The sequence below is a fragment of the Lacerta agilis genome, chromosome 3 (genome assembly GCF_009819535.1).
Source record: "Lacerta agilis isolate rLacAgi1 chromosome 3, rLacAgi1.pri, whole genome shotgun sequence".
Lineage (NCBI taxonomy): Eukaryota > Metazoa > Chordata > Lepidosauria > Squamata > Lacertidae > Lacerta > Lacerta agilis.
The window spans coordinates 74,267,324-74,286,294 of NC_046314.1; the positions used below are offsets into that span (position 1 = coordinate 74,267,324).

The 18,971-nt window shown below is 40.9% G+C and overlaps 1 protein-coding gene across 2 annotated transcripts in view; it reads right to left on the reverse strand.

Annotated features, from left to right (window-relative positions):
- The window catches only part of NID1 (nidogen 1), a 50,500-nt gene that overhangs the window by 23,674 nt on the left and 7,855 nt on the right, over positions 1-18,971 (reverse strand). Inside the window, exons 2-10 of one of the 2 annotated variants that reach the window (XM_033144326.1) lie at positions 15,994-16,293; positions 14,609-14,838; positions 12,377-12,792; positions 11,673-11,822; positions 10,593-10,844; positions 8,590-8,790; positions 7,812-8,054; positions 5,836-5,979; positions 4,324-4,452 (exon numbers count right to left, since the gene is read on the reverse strand). In XM_033144326.1, the coding sequence (XP_033000217.1) occupies positions 4,324-4,452; positions 5,836-5,979; positions 7,812-8,054; positions 8,590-8,790; positions 10,593-10,844; positions 11,673-11,822; positions 12,377-12,792; positions 14,609-14,838; positions 15,994-16,293 (2,065 nt within the window). The remainder of the gene's footprint in view (positions 1-4,323; positions 4,453-5,835; positions 5,980-7,811; positions 8,055-8,589; positions 8,791-10,592; positions 10,845-11,672; positions 11,823-12,376; positions 12,793-14,608; positions 14,839-15,993; positions 16,294-18,971) is intronic. The other variant, XM_033144327.1, reaches the window with a different exon arrangement.

Genomic DNA, 18,971 nt, shown 5'->3' on the forward strand with positions numbered 1-18,971 from the left:
AAGCCAGCATTGTACACCTGGTCCAGCCAGTCTAATTGAGGTGCCAACTTGACATCTTCATTCCCAAAGACCATTCTAAAGAAGTATGTCTTTAGAGCTCTTTCTTAAAAAAAGAGTTCAGTGATGGGGGCCTTCCTGATTTCTTGTGGAACTGAGTTTTACAAATGGGAGGCCTCTGCAGAAAAGGTCCTGTTCCTTATGCCCACCAGCCAAATAGCTTTTACTGTAGGGCATGAGATCAACATGCCCTCTTTCATAGGTCTTAGGATATGAGTAGGGCTGGTATGGGTGCAAGTGGACTCTAACCTGATCCCAAACCATTTAGAGTTTTAAATGTTTTCACTAGTACTTTAACTTGTCTTTGAATTGTACTGGCAACCAGTGCAACTGGTGAAGTATCAGCGTGATATAATCTAATTGGCCAGGCCAAAAGCAAGCCAGATTTATTCTGCACCAACTGTGGTTTCTGAGCTGCCTTCAAAGGCAACCCAAAGAGAGCACATCGCAGTATTCACTTTTGGAAGTTGTTAATGCCTGAATGACCATAGTAAGGTCTGACCTCCCCATCGGTTGAATTCTACTATCCAAGCTTGTTGGGTTTCCCTATCCACAGTACTTCCATCTTATCTGGATTAAGCTTCAGATTGTTTAGCCTCATGCAACCCAGAAGAGCCTACTGGCATTTGCTGAAGCTGAAAGGCATCAAAATATGTCGGTAAGTGAGGGACTCCTCAGTCTTCCAAGATGGATTTATATTACAAGGAGGTTAACCTGGGCCGTTTGGAGCAAAAAATAAACCTATTAAGAAGGCATTACCAAGAGGTAAGGATATTACACAAAACTGAAAGGGGAAGGACCTGAAAGAGAAAAAAGATTCTGGGCAGGGCTACCTTTCTTACTGTGGCCACCCTGAGTAGAATGTGGAAAGTCAGAGCCTGCCAAGCCTTCCTCTAAAGCTAAAGGTACCCCTGACCATTAGGTCCAGTCGCGGACGACTCTGGGGTTGTGGCGCTCATCTTGCTCTATAGGCCAAGGGAGCCGGCGTTTGTCCGCAGACAGCTTCCGGGTCATGTAGCCAGCATGACTAAGCCGCTTCTGGTGAACCAGAGCAGTGCACGGAAACGGCGTTTACCTTCCTGCCGGAACGGTACCTATTTATCTACTTGCACTTTGACATGCTTTCGAACTGCTAGGTGGGCAGGAGCTAGGACCGAACAACGGGAGCTCACCCCGCCGCGAGGATTCAAACCGCCGACCTTCTGATCAGCAAGCCCTAGGCTCTGTGGTTTAGACCACTGTGCCACCCGCGTCAATACATTTAAGGACCAGGGAGCAATTTAAATGAAACCTGTCCTCCCCCCCAGTTTAACAGCATGGGGGACATGATAATACTCTAAGGCACCCCATAGGCCAATGGCTAAGGGATGAAACAAACGACCAAGCACTACCATCTGAACCTGAACCTCCAGGAAAGACTGAAGTCACTGCAACACAATTCCTCTAAATCCCGATGGAACAGCCAGAAGGTTGGTGATCTCAAAAGCTACTGGGATAAGCACTGTCATCTCCTCATTCTGGCTGGCAGGCTGGCAAAGTATCTAATCAAGAGGTTTGAATACCTTAATATCAGCACTTCCCTTCCTCCCCTCTCCTCAAACCAAGGCTGGTGCTGTGAAATGAAATGATCTACAATGACAACATTTGCAGGGAGAATCAAACACTGGAGGCCTCTCGCAAATGCTGGTTGAATTATCTGCTGCTTACACAGAGAATGATTTACTATCTTACTAAAAACTAAGCCAAAGATGACCAAAGCTTGTAATTTGGCAGTCGCATCAGGAGCTCAGTAAGATATAAAAACATTGGCAGATGAATGAGTTCTAAACAAATACAAAAACAATACCAAACTGAACAAGTCACCGCTAGGTTTTGACATCTGGGATTTAAGATAATTCTAGAGATACTTTGTATTCAAAACATGTCTGAAATAAAAATATTTCTACCATTCTTAAATCAAAAAATCATTTAATTTTTTAATTAATTTTTTATATTTTACTGAAAAGGGGAGCCTTGTTTGATTTTGATTTTTAAAAATTTGCAAAAAAATGTCAAAAACAGCCTTCACAGCTTGCGCTATAGAGAATCCTACAGAACACATAGCCTGTCCTCACTGTTTCTACCATGAAAGCTGTTCTTCTGAGGACTAAACCCTCTGCCTTTAGGGCACACACAGCTCTGTTTTACAACACATCACTGCTGCTCTGCACCTTACTTTATGTGCTGCTCAAGGCAGCTGCTTCACTCTGTCTAATAGTAGAGCCAGTCCTAGAACTGGCAGCTAAATCTTACTTTAACACTAAAGTTGAAGTAATTGTCCTCCCCACCACACCTAAAGCTGCAGGCTAGTTTAAGAGGGGGCCATGTCGCATGCATAGCTCTGTCCTCCAAAAGAGATAAATGGTCATGGGGCTTAGGGGGAACAGGCAGGGATTTTGCTACTTCTGCCCCCAACATCTGCCGCCTGAGGCACTCACCTCACTTTGCCTAACCATAGAGGCAGAACTGAATTTTCTTCCAAATGAGCATGCACAGAATCAGACTATTAGATGGTTATCCACTATCTTTGGCAAAAGAGTGAGCTAACCAATTACTTCTGGGGGAAAGAGAAAGAAAGTAAACCGTTCAGGAAATGCTTTGCTGTAGTCTCAAGCTCAAATTTCCTTCGAACAGATGTTTAAACAACTAAATGCAAGAAAGGAAAGATTTAATACAGTTGTTTGGCAAATCCTACAAAGCTGTCTGTGTAAAGCTTCCACAAATCCTCTCATGTTACATAACTTTGCCATGTATTTCATCAGTCTTCATATATTAAAGACACTTATTATTGGATCAGCTGCACTTACAAGTCTTTCATCTTCCCCTCAGTACTCCTTACCAAAATTATTTACATAGGATGCTATTAATGGATGCTATTAATGGAAAAGACAGCATAGCTATCTCAGGCTTGTAGAACTTATTCCCCTCAGCCCAAAAGTAAAAACAAAAAACTTAATGGTATTGATTTAATCAGGTTTTGCATTTAAATGAACATACATATACATAAATATGTATGTCTGAAATCTCAGTTGCAAAGAACAGTGTTTTTCAACCACTGTTCCGTGGCACACTAGTGTGCCGCGAGATGTTGCCTGGTGTGCCGTGGGAAAAATTGAAAAATTCAAGAGAATTACTTTATATATAGTCAATATAGGCACAGAGTTAATTTTTTTAACATTTTCTAATGGTGGTGTGCCTCGTGATTTTTTCCATGAAACAAGTGTGACTTTGCCCAAAAAGGTTGAAAAACACTGGCAAAGAACACAGTAATCAAATGTGAACAATAAGCAGGGATGTCTTAAGCATATGCGGCACTGGGATGCAAAGATCCGCCCAGCGCACACACACACCCCAGGTTGCCCAGTCCCAGAGGAGGGCGGAGCCAGCCGGCCGCCTCAGTGTCTCGCTGGCTTGGTCGCCCCCGAACTCATGGCACAGAGCTACCTGCAGCAGAAGAGCCCGCTGCGGCACTCCGACTGACAGGTAAGACGGCCCTGACAATAAGTGATGTCACACATGTGGGGGGTTGTTTTGTTTTGTTTATATATACTTTATAGCTCACTTTTAAAAAGTTGCCTGGTGATTCAAGGGCGGAGTGGGGTAGCCAGCTCCTGACTCTAGTCTGCTGACTCTTGCTTCTGGATAACATTCAGAAAAAGCATTTAGGAATGATATCTTCAATTCCTGTATAACTAGAGCCTAATCATCCCAGCCTCCTCTACAGTTTGCTACTGCAAGCAGGATACATCTCTGACCCATAGCAAGTTGCAGATGAGAGAAGGGACTGTTGCAGTGATGCAGATCAAAAGTGGGAGAGCCCATTCCAGGATGCTAAGTTTCTGACCTGGAACAGCATGCAGTATTTAGGTCAGGACCTGGCATCCCTACTGAGGGGGAGAACAATTACTTTGCATGAGTTAGAAAGGGCCCTGGCTTAGCTTAAACCAGATGCATGCTTTGGATGATGTCCAAAGCAGACCAAGCCTGCAGTGCCTATCCAATAATAATCCTTTACAAAACCTAAATATTGCCTTCCCCCAAATCAAGGAAAAGCATTCTTTACATTTCTGATATTTTTCGATTAAAACAACAAACTTCTTCTTCTTTTTACAAAAACAACCAACAAATTAAGGGAGGTATTAAAAAATAACCTTTGCTTGATATGTTCTCCATCAGATCTCAGTTTCCTAGTAACAATAACAGAAAGTTTCCAAAATTAAAACTCACCCACACACGTTCGCCCATCAGCTGAAAATTGATATCCCTCTAGACACTCACATCGGAAGGTCCCTGGCTGATTATTACAGTCTGCATTGTCACCGCACACTTTTGGTTGCTCCTGGCATTCATCTATATCTACAAAAAGAGGCAATGTTATTATACGGAGGTCACTAATATAATTCCTGAAGGGCAGGCTATGACATATGTATAACTTAAGGCATCTATTTTAGCTGAAGTAAAGTTATATATTGAAAGCCTGTTTAAACTAAGCTATTGTATGTGACTGCAGTCCAATGCCTAAATAAAAATAAATGAATCTCCTCGATTGCAGGGTTCAAAGTATTTGCCAAGTAACATGTCAAGGCACAAGTGATAAAGTGCACAGTGCCTTACTCTGCCATTTTGGTGTGTTGATTCATTTGTACCTGCCTGATTTCTAAGAACTTGTTACACTAATTTAGAATTGAAACAACATGGTCCAACCTAGATTCAATGCACAGTTGTAGATAAAAATTCCCCTGATTTGATTAGATTTCTAATAAAGTAGCCTCAGGATGCTGTGAACTTGAGGGGAGGAACTGTGGAGGAATTAGGCTACTTTATTGAGGGACGCGGGTGGCGATGTGGTCTAAACCACAGAGCCTAGGGCTTGCCGATCGGAAGGTTGGCGGTTCGAATCCCCATGAGGGGGTGAGCTCCCATTGTTTGGTCCCAGCTCCTGCGCACCTAGCAGTTCAAAAGCATGTCAAGTGCAAGTAGATAAATAGGTACCACTCTGGCGGGAAGGTAAATGGTGTTTCTGTGCACTGCTCTGGATCGCCAGAAGCGGCGAGTCATGCTTGCCACATGACCTGGAAGCTGTCTGCGGACAAACGTCGGCTCCCTCAGCCTATAGAGCGAGATGGGCGCACAACCCCAGAGTTGTCCTTGACTATACCTAACAGTCAGGGGTACCTTTAACTTCTTATTTCTTCTCCAGCTATTTTGCTGCTCAAAACCACTCCCACCTCCCTTTCCCTCAAAGGTGGGCAGGTCCTCCTTTAAGTCTGTTGAAGTGGGGCTCAGGTGCCCTCATTAATTTGTGTGTCTTTCTGCTAGACTAGAGCTTTCCAAACTTTTCAAGTTGGTGACTTTTGGGACATGCATCTTTTTGCAACACAATAGTTCAGTTTTACTAGCAAATCAGAGGTTAAACTAACCCCTTTCCAGCCCCAGGAAGAGTGCAGGGAGTGTTCATGAGACACACCTACACACTGCAGCTGACACACTAACGTGTCGCGACACACAGTTAGGAAAGCTCTATGCTAGACACTGTTTCAGGGGAAGATAATAAGTCACTTAGGAAGATGTCCTATGGATATGTTTTAGTGGATCCATAGTGATGTTGGTATCAAGCAGCTGAACTGAAAGTTCCAAGAAAATATCCAACTGAATTCACTTGTAGCATCTTTGAGTTCAGCTGTTTGAAAACTCTATGGAAGTCAGTTTATTTTTTCCTAAAGAGATATATTTTCATACCATAACATGAACGTCCATTTCCTCGGAAGCCCACAGAGCATTCACAGGTGAACTGATTGCCTGTTCCTGGACGACAAACTGCATTTGTGTCACATTGGTGGGTCCCTGTGTAGCATGGATTGCGGCTTTTATCACCTGTACCATCTGTCAAGAAGCCACAGAAGATACTAAAATGAGAATGCATGTAATGATCTCAATACTGCTACTGCTATACTACTATACATTTACAAGGACTGGCCTTCAGACACGTAATACATGGCTTGGTAGAACATTTTTCATAAAGCTTAGACTCTCCATGGTCAATTGCTTTCAAACACACTTATCTAGTTTAATACTAGAACTGATTCCTTTAAACAAACAAACACACAAACCAACCAACCAACCAACCAACCAGCAAGCAAGCAAACAAACAAACAAACAAACAAACAAACAAACAAACAAAACCTTCAAATACCATGGCTATAACAGTAATGAATGCTAAAGATGTATCACTAATAGTCCAAAGCCATTATCATAAACATTTCTAAGTTTATTCATTATATACAGAGAGGAACTCTCAATTAGTAGTAGAAGACGTGGGTGGCGCTGTGGTCTAAACCAAGGAGCCTAGGGCTTGCCGATCAAAAGGTTGGCAGTTCGAATCCCCACAACGGGGTGAGCTCCCATTGTTTGGTCCCAGCTCCTGCCAACCTAGCAGTTCAAAAGCAGGAAGTGCAAGTAGATAAAGGTAAACAGCATTTCCATGCACTGCTCTAGTTCGCCAGAAGCGGCTTAGTCATGCTGGCCACATGACCCGGAAGCTGTCTGTGGACAAACGCCACCTCCCTCAGCCTATAGAGCGAGATGAGCACTGCAACCCCAGAGTCGTCCACGACTGGATCTAATGGTCAGGGGTATCTTTACCTTCTTGGGAGAAAAGCAATGACAAACCTAGACAGCATCTTAAAAAGCAAAGACATCACCTTGCCGACCAAAGTCCGTATAGTTAAAGCTATGGTTTTCCCAGTAGTAATGTACGGAAGTGAGAGCTGGACCATAAAGAAGGCTGATCGCCGTAGAATTGATGCTTTTGAATTATGGTGCTGGAGGAGACTCTTGAGAGTCCCGTGGACTGCAAGAAGATCAAACCTATCCATTCTCAAAGAAATCAGCCCTGAGTACTCACTAGAAGGACAGATCCTGAAGTTGAGGCTCCAGTACTTTGGCCACCTCATGAGAAGAGAAGAATCCCTAGAAAAGACCCTGATGTTGGGAAAGATGGAGGGCACAAGGAGAAGGGGACGACAGAGGATGAGATGGTTGGACAGTGTTCTTGAAGCTACTAACATGAGTTTGGCCAAACTGCGAGAGGCAGTGAAGGATAGGCGTGCCTGGCGTACTCTGGTCCATGGGGTCACGAAGAGTCGGACACGACTGAACGACTGAACAACAACAACAACATCTTTACCTTTGTCTTTAAGGAAGAGGAAGGGAACAATTTCTATGTTTGAGGGGTGCATTCCCTCTTTGGTAGTTTCTCAGGAGTCATATACTGGGGTTGGCCAGGGCTGTGGGTAGGAGCAAAGCCAAAAAGAGGGTGCCCCAAGAAAAAAATCGCCCCTGCATGGTTCCCCATTCCTGAATTACAACACAAAAAGTGCATCACATGCCACATGCCCCAGAATAATGGCTGTGGCTTTGCATCTACTATGAATGTGGAACATTTCATATACTTTTGTGCACTCTTCTGCAAGCTGTATGCCAATCAATGGGGAGCAAAGGTGGGCAACCTCTATTTGTGCACTTCTCAGAGATACCTGGTTGGCTTCTGTGAGAAGCAAGAGTTGGAATAGATGTACCTTTAGTCAGATCCCTTGGGACCATTCTTACAAATAATCTCTTCCGTTTGACAGCCCACAGGGTTAAAGAGACAGGAATCTAATGAACCTTAAAACAGTGCAATGGAAACAAACCAGAAAAATTTTCGCTGAACATACCAATCGGACCAATCGAATTGCTCATGGCATATCGTAAAATTTGTTCATCTCTGTTATACAAGACAAAGACACTGTCCACTGATAGCTGCTGAGTCGCTGAAACTGGATGGTGAGAGTCATCGTGAATGCACTCCTCAAATGTGATTGTCTGCCGCCATTGGTATGGAACTGTGTAAGATGGAGACACCCCATCCCTTTCTGGTTCTGTCACTGTATACTCTCTAGTAGATGACGATGTGATAACTGAAACAAGGAAAGAATTGAGTAAATTCATTCAATCTTTTGTACTCACAAGTGTATTAAAAAAAACACCAAAGTTATGATTGTTACTTTATATAAAGCTAGAAATTTTAATTTGTGTATGGTAGTACCTCTGGTTACGTACTTAATTCGTTCTGTAGGTCCGTTCTTAACCTGAAACTGTTCTTAACCTGAAGCACCACTTTAGCTAATGGGACCTCCCACTGCACCACCAGAGCACGATATCTGTTCTTATCCTGAAGCAAAGTTCTTAACCTGAAGCGTTATTTCTGGGTTAGCGGAGTATGTAACCTGAAGCGTATGTAACCCGAGGTACCACTGTATTGAAAATTTGTATAGGAACTAAATTCGATGAAAAGATTAGTCTAAAAGCTCTTCAAATGTTACAGTGATAATCTTCTTGACAAATTTAAGACAAAACAGAAGATTTCTCTTGCAGTGCTGATTCTTGTCACAGGCTTAGACAACTTGTTAAAATGAAATGGAAGTAGCAAGGTTTCACAACTATTCAACTCACCTGAGCTAGAAGAGTGATAGAGCTCAGTGTAAGGCTCTATATGAACAGAAGAACCAAATGGGATCTCAGGCACTTTGCCTTCAAGTTCTGTGCTGATTGTAAGATGCCCATGTTCATCAATTCCACTGAATTTTTGTTTAATGGTCACCCTTTCATTGTTGTTGAGGAATGTAACTTCAGCTTGTCTTGTAAACTCACCACCTAGAAGATTAATGAAACTTTTTTATTTCTGTTTTTAAATAAATATTCACAATATGCTGAAACACATATAGTTGAGGCCGCAGTCTCCTTAAACTGAATGTGCTGCCAAACCTACACTATGGGATCTGGTTATAACTGATGACCCTTCATTAAAGAGAAATGTATACCTTACCAAAGACTGAAATGAATGAAGGGTTCTCCATCATTACTTCTGATAAGTAATGGATTAATATGCCAGTATTTGTCTCAAATCTATCTAGGTTTTTGGAATCATCCTTTACAGAATTTGAAAAACCTTGAGGAGAATGTGGGACAGTCTTTTCAGATGTGGACTGACAAAGCATTATTCTCACCTGGCTTGCAGACTGGCTTGTGATTCATTTGGTGGTAGTGTGTAAACTCAACTTCTCTCCATTTCCTGGACACAACTTGACCACAGCCTAATCTAAAAATGGCATCCCTATGTGATGGAGTTTCCAGAACTGATACCAGCAAAATTTGAGATGGAATTGTCAATGTATGTGTCATTTTCAAATGTTGTAATTTTTGAAACGAGAGAACTTTCTCCCCTGTGACCTTTCAAACAAAACAAGTATTTGAAGTAATATCAGTGGGGAGCAGCTGTTTTGAACCAAAAAATGTAAACAATGAAATGCAAGAAAAGCCTGAAGTTGCCCTTTGCTCAAGAGAGTTTCCTGTCTGCTTGCTTTCTACTGATCACTTTTAGCTTTGGTGCAATACCAAAACTACATAAAAGGGAAAGGGGGTTGTTTTCACTCCCCCATAGGCAGGTAGTATGATGAACTGGTGGTTGTGCCCTGATGAATGTCCTTTGCCTACATTTATTACTCAACCAGTCAGAGGGAAGAGATTTCAGTGGGAGCTCGGTTTACAGCACCTTTTCCACCTGCACAAACTGCAGTGCCATTAATTTTATTAGTTATTTACTTACTAATTTTTTACAGCCACCCAGTAACTTAAGATCACAGGGCAGCTCAGAAAACCAATACATCTGTATCCCCCTCTTCTCTGCAGTCTGGGTTATTACTGTCCCAGTATTCAAGCTTTCCCCGCAACTGTCCTTTTTGTTTCTCTCCGTAAGTATCAAAACCACATACTGAACACCCTTCTCGCTCCTCTCTGATTAGTTGTCGTTGAAGCTTCTGATTTTTCTCTGGTTTCACTGTAGGAAAACTGGGGCTACACGGTGTGTGTATTTGAGAGGGTGTTATTGATTTTGTTTGTGGTATGTATTTTTGTGTTTTTCTATTATAAACCATCCTGTGATCTTCAGATGAAGGACAGCATAGAATTTTTAACAACAACACAATAACTAATAAAATCCAAAACTACAATAAAAAATATGTATTGCTGCAGATGGCTCCTCTTGTTACTAGCTTCTTCTGTGACCCAACTCTCCCTCCATCTAATTTCTTTTCCTTGGTCTAGGCAGTCTGCAACACCCTGGACAAAATCACCAATGCTTTACCTCTCACCACTTGCTAGCAGCCCAGAAGTAAGGTCAATACTGGGATGGGCAGCAAACAATATTGACTTTTATACCTGTGCCCAGTGACTCTTTGCTGTCACTTGTTTCTAAGTGTCCCTGTCTTACAGGGATTAAGAAAGGGTTGGCGTAACGTTGCAAAAATGGTCTGTGGAGGAATATGGTATGTTTCTAAAGCACGTATTTTGAAGCAGAGATTGGCAACAACGAACTTCTTTATTTTACAACAGAGTCCCTGTGAATTGTCTACAGAACAGGTGCATGCAACTTTTAAAAAGCAAAGGTAAAAATTTACCAGTAATGCTGAATCCATTTTTATATCCTTGTTGCTCCACAGCAAACATCCACCCAATGACACCTCCGATAGAGGCAAGAGGAAGCAAGGAGAAACCCAAAGCTTCTGGAATTGTGCTGATGGCAGTGTACGCCCGTCCATGGTTCATCACGACGTAAGAGTGGAGGTCAGTGTTCTCAAATACAATTGGGACTGGATTGTTCCCTACAAAGATCCGTCCTTTAACTTTTCCATTGACTCGCTGAGGAGAACCTTATAAAACAAAACCAAAGTAGCCAGGTTATAGCACAGCCCTTTCAACATAATAAAGTTAAAATTTCTAATCCAGATTGATAAATAATTATATATTAAAAGCTACTTAAAAACACTGGTCTGTGTTGTAAACTTTGTATGTTTATTACAATGTAAAAGAATAACAGATCACAATAATCAGAAACTAGGCACTGCCTTATTCACTTTAGACATATGAACCACTTACGTATATATGTTGATATTTACATAGGATATATTTGCTATGTTTACCCATACATCTTTAATCTCTACTGTATTTGTAAACTGCTGAATTCCTTTATATGCTGAGAATCAGTTGTAATTTCAACTAGTTTCCTAATTTGGAATAAAAAGTGCACTATCTTGTTTATTTGCTTCTAAAGTTCAATCAAAAGATATTAGTCTGTCAATGAACTGCATAATTTGATCATCCATTGTAGTATTACATAATGTAGTTTCTTCTGACAATTTAATGAGTTTCACAAACCAAGTTCCTCTAGTGTAGCAGATCTCTAGTTTTCCTGAACCTTTCTTCAGTAAGAGGTTTAAATACAAGCATAAAATGTTAACCCATTTATCAGTTTGGTTAACCAAGTCTCAAACGTTTGGTTAATCTCTCAGTATTAATCTAAAAGGGTGGTAGGTGACAGCACCTTCCTTTTATCACTGCAGCAAGTTCAATCCCTATGTTTTGCATTGCTGGAGATATGATAGGGAAAAATTGCATTCAGTAGGAAAAAAATTGATCATTAAAATGCATGTGTGTGGTATATATTAGAGTCATGAGTTTTGAAACAATTTTTAAATTACCTTCTGCTACGCACTGCTTGCCATTTCCTTTGTAGCCAGCACTACAACTGCAACAAAAGCCATTTGGATAGTCTGTGCAAACAGCATGAACTGAACACTGATGACGGTTGTTTGCACAGCTTTGCTGGACATCTGTACTGTAACGAAACACTGCAGAGAGTAAAAAAGGAAAGTTCTCAGCATAATGCATTTCAGAGAGCGATCAGAAATGTTGCCCCTGTCCTAGCCATAAAGCTTAATCCACACATGGTGAGTTTTATTTTCCCTGTCACTTTGCTTGGCAGCTGTGAAATAAATAGCCATCTGGCAGGACAACAAAATATACCACCACTGGGAGATAACAGGAGACCCCATTCCTGCTGCAGGAGATATCACATCTGAGGAGTGATAATATTTTTTTACAGCCTAGCAGGGACTCCCAGGGCATGCAGGAAAATCCTGTTAACCCCTCCCAACTGGCCAAATTTGAGGGCTGCACACACACTGTTCTCATGACGCCAGTGAATATTGGCTGCAGAGAAAAACAACAATAACATTTTATTATTTTTAGCCCCACCCATCTTCTTGGGTCTCTCTGGGGAAGAGAAACAGGACTCGTAGATTGTATACATACATATTATTCAAACAGGCTACTGGGTTTTGATCATGATGCTAGTCAATTCTATGGTTCCTGAAATGACCATTCAAATACTGAATGACCTTACCAATTCCAGTTTCATCATCTTCTTCTACATCAATAATCTGAGTGTGGTGCCTGGGAAATTGCTGGTTTGGAAACTGGAGAGGTGGGCTTTTCCCTGTTGGGAACGGATTCGCAGCTGGAGGATGCTCTGTTAAAGCTTGATAAGGAGGCTGAAAGCCATCTGCTTCTGCTGGCTGAGGTAAGTTGTAGCTAATGTGCAGCTGATCTCCTCTGCTAGAAATATCTTCGGATACTTCCGGCTGATTTATTTCAATGGAACTTTGCACTGATATGGACGGTTCTGTAGCCACTTCCTGGAACTGGTCATAGTCACTGTACTCTGCACCGGTAACATTCTCAGGGACTTTGGCTGGCAGGATACTATCTGAGCCACCAATCTCAAATGCCCAGACTCCTTGTTTTCCCAGATTGCTGCTCCTAAAATATAAGAAATCTCTAACTGTATATTAAAGCAAGAACTCTACATTTTATATTTTTTTAAAGTTAATTTTATCTATGATTTGATTGCCACAACCACGATGCTAACACATTTGCTCAAAATCAGACTTAAGTTGCACACCACTCCATGCAAACCACTTCCCAAGGGAATTGGTACCCATATTGTATTGATTTTTCAGCAGCTTCCTTAATTGGGCCTTAATGTGTGAGCAACTCATTTGTTCAGCCTATCATGAACAAATATTCACACTGTAATGGCTCTTCCACCACCACCACCTTCTTCCTTTGTTGTCGATTTATTTTTATTTATTTGTAAGAAGGTTTTATTGGGTTCCATAAACAAGGATCACAGGAATAAAAAAATCACACAAATAAATAGACCAAGTCTCATGTAATTTGTCTATCACAAAAATAGCATAATAGATTTGCAGTATTATCTGCAACATACGTTTCATTTTTAGTGGTTAATGTATAAGTTCTTAGTTCATGAACTGGTTTAAACAAAAACAAAGAGGAAACAGGATAGAACAGAGTTAACAGATAACATTCAATATTGCATAGCTAAATGCCTAATCGGGAGCCCTTGTGGTTGTGTTTAGATTAAGTATGAGTAATGGCCATTTCTGCTCAATGAAACAATATAAAGTGTTGGTATATTGATGAATGTGGGAGAGGGGTTCAAAGTTTTTTGTTTAAATTTAAATTTAGATCAAGCCGATGGAGCCAAATGCTGATGGGGGGGGTGTACTCAATTTCTGAAATACTGGCATATGCTATGAAATTAACCACACTGGGATAAAGACATTTTTCTTGATTTGTCCACATGTCATTTGTAGTTTATTTGTTAATCTCTCAAGGAGGGCTGTTTCCCAAACTGTTTTGTGCTAATTGTATATGATTGTGTTAGAAAGGTCTTTCCAGTACATATCTGGTTATGTTGCCTCTCACTGCTTCTAATAAATGGCTTATTAATTCTTTATTATGTAAATCCAGATTTTTGTCTTGGAATGTATTTAATAAAGCTAATTCTGGTCTTACTTGCAATTGTTGTTTTGTTATTTTATTTCTTGGAATACTGAATTTCAGAAAGCTTGGATTTTTGTACATTCCCAGCACATGTGGAGATATATACCAATATGGGGCAGCCCCTCCATTAATGTGGTGAGGCACCAGGGTGGATCACTGCCAGCTTCCTAGCAGTTAGGTACCATCTATAGGTCAGTTTTAGGGTTAATTCTCTGTTGATTGCCAAATAGACTTGAAAGGTATTTTTTACCAAAGTCTATTCCACTGACTTGGGTCGAGTTTATCACCAAAATCACATTCCCACTAAAGAACAAAAAAGGAGAGTGTGGACAGCCTTGCTTTGTTCCCCATCAAATCCCCACCAGGGATGAATTTATATTGTTTATTCTTACTGTGATGGAAGCTTCAGAGTATATTTGTTTCAAAATTTGTTTGATTTTAGGGCCAAATTGCATTTTAGATCTTTGTTGTCTATTCAGAATGTCTAACTTGAAACTGACTTTTAGAATATGAAAATGTAAAGTGACATGCACACCGATGGTGCTTCATCAGTGACTATAACAGGTACGCAGGTGGAGAAATTTTTTATCATTTCTGATCCCTTATCCTCAAATAAAACAAGAATGCTGATTTAGAAATGAATATCAAAAAGCCCTTTTCAAGTTTACGAAGATTCATTGCATTCTGTGATACAGAAGGTTACTAACATCATTTACATATCAAAAAGTCTTATAGGAAATACAGTTTTGTAAAAAATTAAAAAGCATACTTGTGCAGATTTCCAATGAACTCTTCTTCATTAGCAATTATATTGTATATTCCAGGTTTTACCCATAAGAAGTAATTTGTAGAGGGTTGACTGAAGCCAACAACAGCAGGGATAATTTCCTTATTATTTTTAGTATGTGTACTGTGGAACTGCAAACCATCCTCTGGATAAAGGAAAACAGCATAGGAACTCGAATCAGAAGACGCTAAAACAGCCTGGAATGTGTTTCTCTGTGGAGAAGATTTAAATTTTATTTATTTGTGGAAGAAGTTTGCAAGATTACACATAAAAGACGAGACTCTGGGTTTGTGCACACTGGAGTTTACTGTGTGCTTTCAGCTGTTTGCATTCCCATTTAATCTGCATAGAACACATGACATCACCCAACACCAATCGTAATGCTTTCCCTTTGTAAATTCAAGTTTACCTGATACAGGGATAATCCAGTAAATTGGTGGAAATTAGGCTCCAAACTGCTCCTCTTGGGGTCATAGAAAATTGGTTTTATTGTTTTTGGGTGGGTCGGTTATCATTTTGTGCTGCTCCCCATCCCATGTTCCCTACTTTCTTGTCGCTTCCATTTCTTCTTCAGCTATGCTCGTAACATAGCTATATATACATTTGTATACATTTGATCCTTCAGATTTGCACAAAGCCAGAAAACTGCACGAGCAAACCACATTAAAAATTTATAATTGCTTCACTGTGTGCTTTTGCACACTTCCTGGGCAGGGTTTTTTATTTTTAACAAAGTTTGTGCATACAGACAGCTGTGTGCATGTCGTGTCAGTACTTAATTGACACATTAGAACAAAAGAAGGCAGGGACAAAAACAAATGTGAACACCTACTGGTATGAGGGGGAAAGACCACATTTGCTCTTAATATACAAATAAAGATTCAAAGTCTGGGTGTGGACTACTTTGATCTAATTTAAATGGGGAAGAAAGTTGGTTAAAAGCTAAATATGTGGACTCAAATGTGGACAAGCCCTTTAAATGCAAGCTGAGTTGATTCAGTGATTACAGAATATGGACTCAAGGATTTATTATCTTTAGGAGTATCCTCAAAACTATTCTTCCAAAAACGGATATTGTTTTGAACACTAAACATCACAGAACTTTGTAATTCATACAATGTCCTACTGCAGATTCAAAGCACTCATTTGACATATCAAATCTGAAGTTCTGAATCTGCATAACTAAGATAAATTTACAACCTGCACCTCTCTCTTCCAAAAAGCCTTTGCCATTCCTAGGCTGCAAGCTATATCCATTTACTAGGGGGTAAGCTCCAAGCAAAGATACATAGGATTGCAGTTTCACTCAGTTTGCATATCGTCCTGGTACTTCTCATTTGTCCGTTGCTATGCTGTCACAAGCTCACCTTCACTTGTAGAGCGACATCTTCTCCAGGTCCTGCATAAGGAGCCACAGAATCCCAGGTAACAATGACAACACTGCTTGGGTCAAAGGCAGACTCTGGAAAGCCCCTTTTAATATACTGAGCAGCAAGCTGGAGGACATCTGGTGATGAATCTTCCCTGTAGTACACTTTCCCATGTCCGCCTGTAGTATCCAAATCAGCATAAAAGGGAGCGATACCTCCAAAACTGACTGGGAGCTGACCAGGGTTATCTTCGTCCCTTGATGGCTCACTTACTGCAATGATGCCATTAGTAAGAACCTAGAAAAATAATTAGGAAAATGTTACAAGCAGTGAATACATGCTAGAAATAGGGAGGCAGGCAGGGATGGATGGATAAATCTGTCTATTTGGTTTCTTTCACCTCATTTCTTTTCCAGATTTCAGCTCAGTTCTTCACATTTCCCATCAGTTTTCAAACATTTTTTTTAAAGTCCACACAACAATTTGTCAACATTTTAGTGTATGTTTCTCATATGCGTTTTTGCTAGCAATTTCCTCTACCATAACACATTCAATTTTCACAAACACAGCATTTTGGGTTGGAGAAGTGCATCACAAAATTCAGGGAAGTGCAGACTTCAAGTGCTTTTCTATTTGTGCATTGTTTCAGGAAGCGGGAACTAGGTGGTTTTGTATTTAAAATGTTAACCAAACCTAATTTAGCCCCGATTCCTACCAGCAGCAACTTCCTGTTTCACGTTTAGACCAGGTTACAGAGCCTCCTTATCTGCCACGGCCTGTGATCTCTGCTATGTTGCAATGTGACACAGAACACTTAAGATGTCAAGAGGAAAAAACTCTATACTTTGCCTCTTGCGCTGATTACATTATTGCATCCTCGGCATTTCCTTATCAAAATAAGATCACCAGTGCAGTCATTCCAGACTCTTCTCAAACAGAGACAGCTGTGCTGTTCTCCAGAATACCTACAGGATGCCAAAAGGACAGATACAACAGACACACTTTCTGGTGAGATAAACATTACTAAAAATTCCAAGCTGCCCAAAGCTCTGATGCAAAGACATTTGCAAAATTGGCATAGGAAACTTTTGTATCAATGAGTGGACAACTTTGGCAAATAGGAGTATCTGGCATTGCAGGTAGCTGGCATGTAAATCTGTGATAGGAAATGACTCGTACGTAAGATACAGAGCATTGGTCATGACTTTCCTAGTACAGACAGGAGATGTGACACACAGCAAATTCTTCCAGCCTTGGGGTAGCTGCCTCAGCCATTTACAGTTCAACAGAGCACCATGCCTCCAAATACAATTTTCATACATTTTGGGAACACTGAATATTCAGAACCTACTCTAGAGTATAGTTTGTAAGTTAAGGTTAGAGTTGACAATAATAGGAATTAAAATGGGGTGGGTGTGGGTGTGCATACACAAACACACCATTTGAATTCCTATTATTGTCTCCTAGTTTTAAATGAACCCTTTCATGATACCTAATACAGTCCATCAGAAGGTCGGCGGTTCGAATCCCTGTGATGGGTTGGGCGCCCGTTGCTCTGTCCCTGCTCCAGCCAACCTAGCAGTTTGAAAGCATGCCAAAGTGAAAGTAGATAAATAGGTACCACTCTAGTGGGAAGGTAAACGGCTTTTCCGTGCACTGCTCTGGTCCGCCAGAAGCAGCTTAGTCATGCTGGCCACATGAACCGGAAGCTGTATGCTGGCTCCCTCGGCCAGTAAAGCGAGATGAGTGCCGCAACCCCAAAGTCGTTTGCGACTGGACCTAATGGTCAGGGGTCCCTTTACCTTTACCTTGGTTTTCGAACAGCTTAGTTCACGAACAACTAGAATTCGAATGTCGCAAACCCAGAAGTAGGTGTTGCAGTCTGCAAACTTTGCCTCGGAAGCCAAACATCTGGGGCAGCTTCCGCAGCTTCCAATTGGCTACAGGATGGTCCTGCGGCCAATTGGAAGCTGTGCATTGGTTTCTGAATGTTTCAGAACTCGGACTTCCAGAACGCATTCTGTTAGAAAACCAAGGTACAACTGTAAAGTTGTCTAAGAGAGTCATCCTAATACTCTTCCGCAAGCCTGGCTGAAGCTTTATGGAGCAGCAGGGACACTGCTGCATCTACGTTATATGCATGGCACCCAGCATGGGGCAGAGGGAGGCAGGCAGCTGCATTTGCAAGGAGCTGGCACAGTCAGTGGTCTGAAATGGGCTCCATACTGTCAGAACTGTTACAAATTCAAGTTACACTAGCATCTGACCCGGGCTGTGTGTTTGACTAAAAATCAGTTTCAAGTGGCACTGAAGCAGCAATGCAAATTATGTGCCACAAATTGTATACATATGCAACCCAAGCAAATCTTTTATAAAAACTATTTTTAAAAATGCAAAATCAAGCAAATTCACAAAATTTCTTTTGTTTGCATTACGTGTTCTGCATTTTTCTATATTTATACAACTTCTTTTGGCTTTGCTAGTCACAGGAAGGTCTAGGAAGAATGCTGAAACCTTATTTCAAACCACTAACCATTTATTCACCCACTTCAATGGCTTGAGCAGGGAATGCCCACATATTGTATTGTTTTGCTATAATCTTTTTCAAACCGCTTTAAGATGTTATTTGATCAAAATAAACCAATAAATCTTTCTTAGCCTAACTTATTGTGAGAATATAATGGGATAACCCTCATGTATGATGCCAAGCGCATGGGAGGATCAATGGGATATAAATGAAATAAGTAAGTTAAATTTTCAACAGGATTGGTTCTATTAGAATATTTCAATATGTTCTGAGAATGAGTGAAAGAGCCTGCCAAAAAGGACTTTGTTTTGAAACAATGGGACACTAGAATCATGACTGGCTACAGCTATAAGCCTAACCACACTTACCTACCTAGGAGTAAGCACCATTGAATTTAGCACGGCTTACTTTTGAGTAGACATGGCTATGATTGTGCTGTGAGGAACAA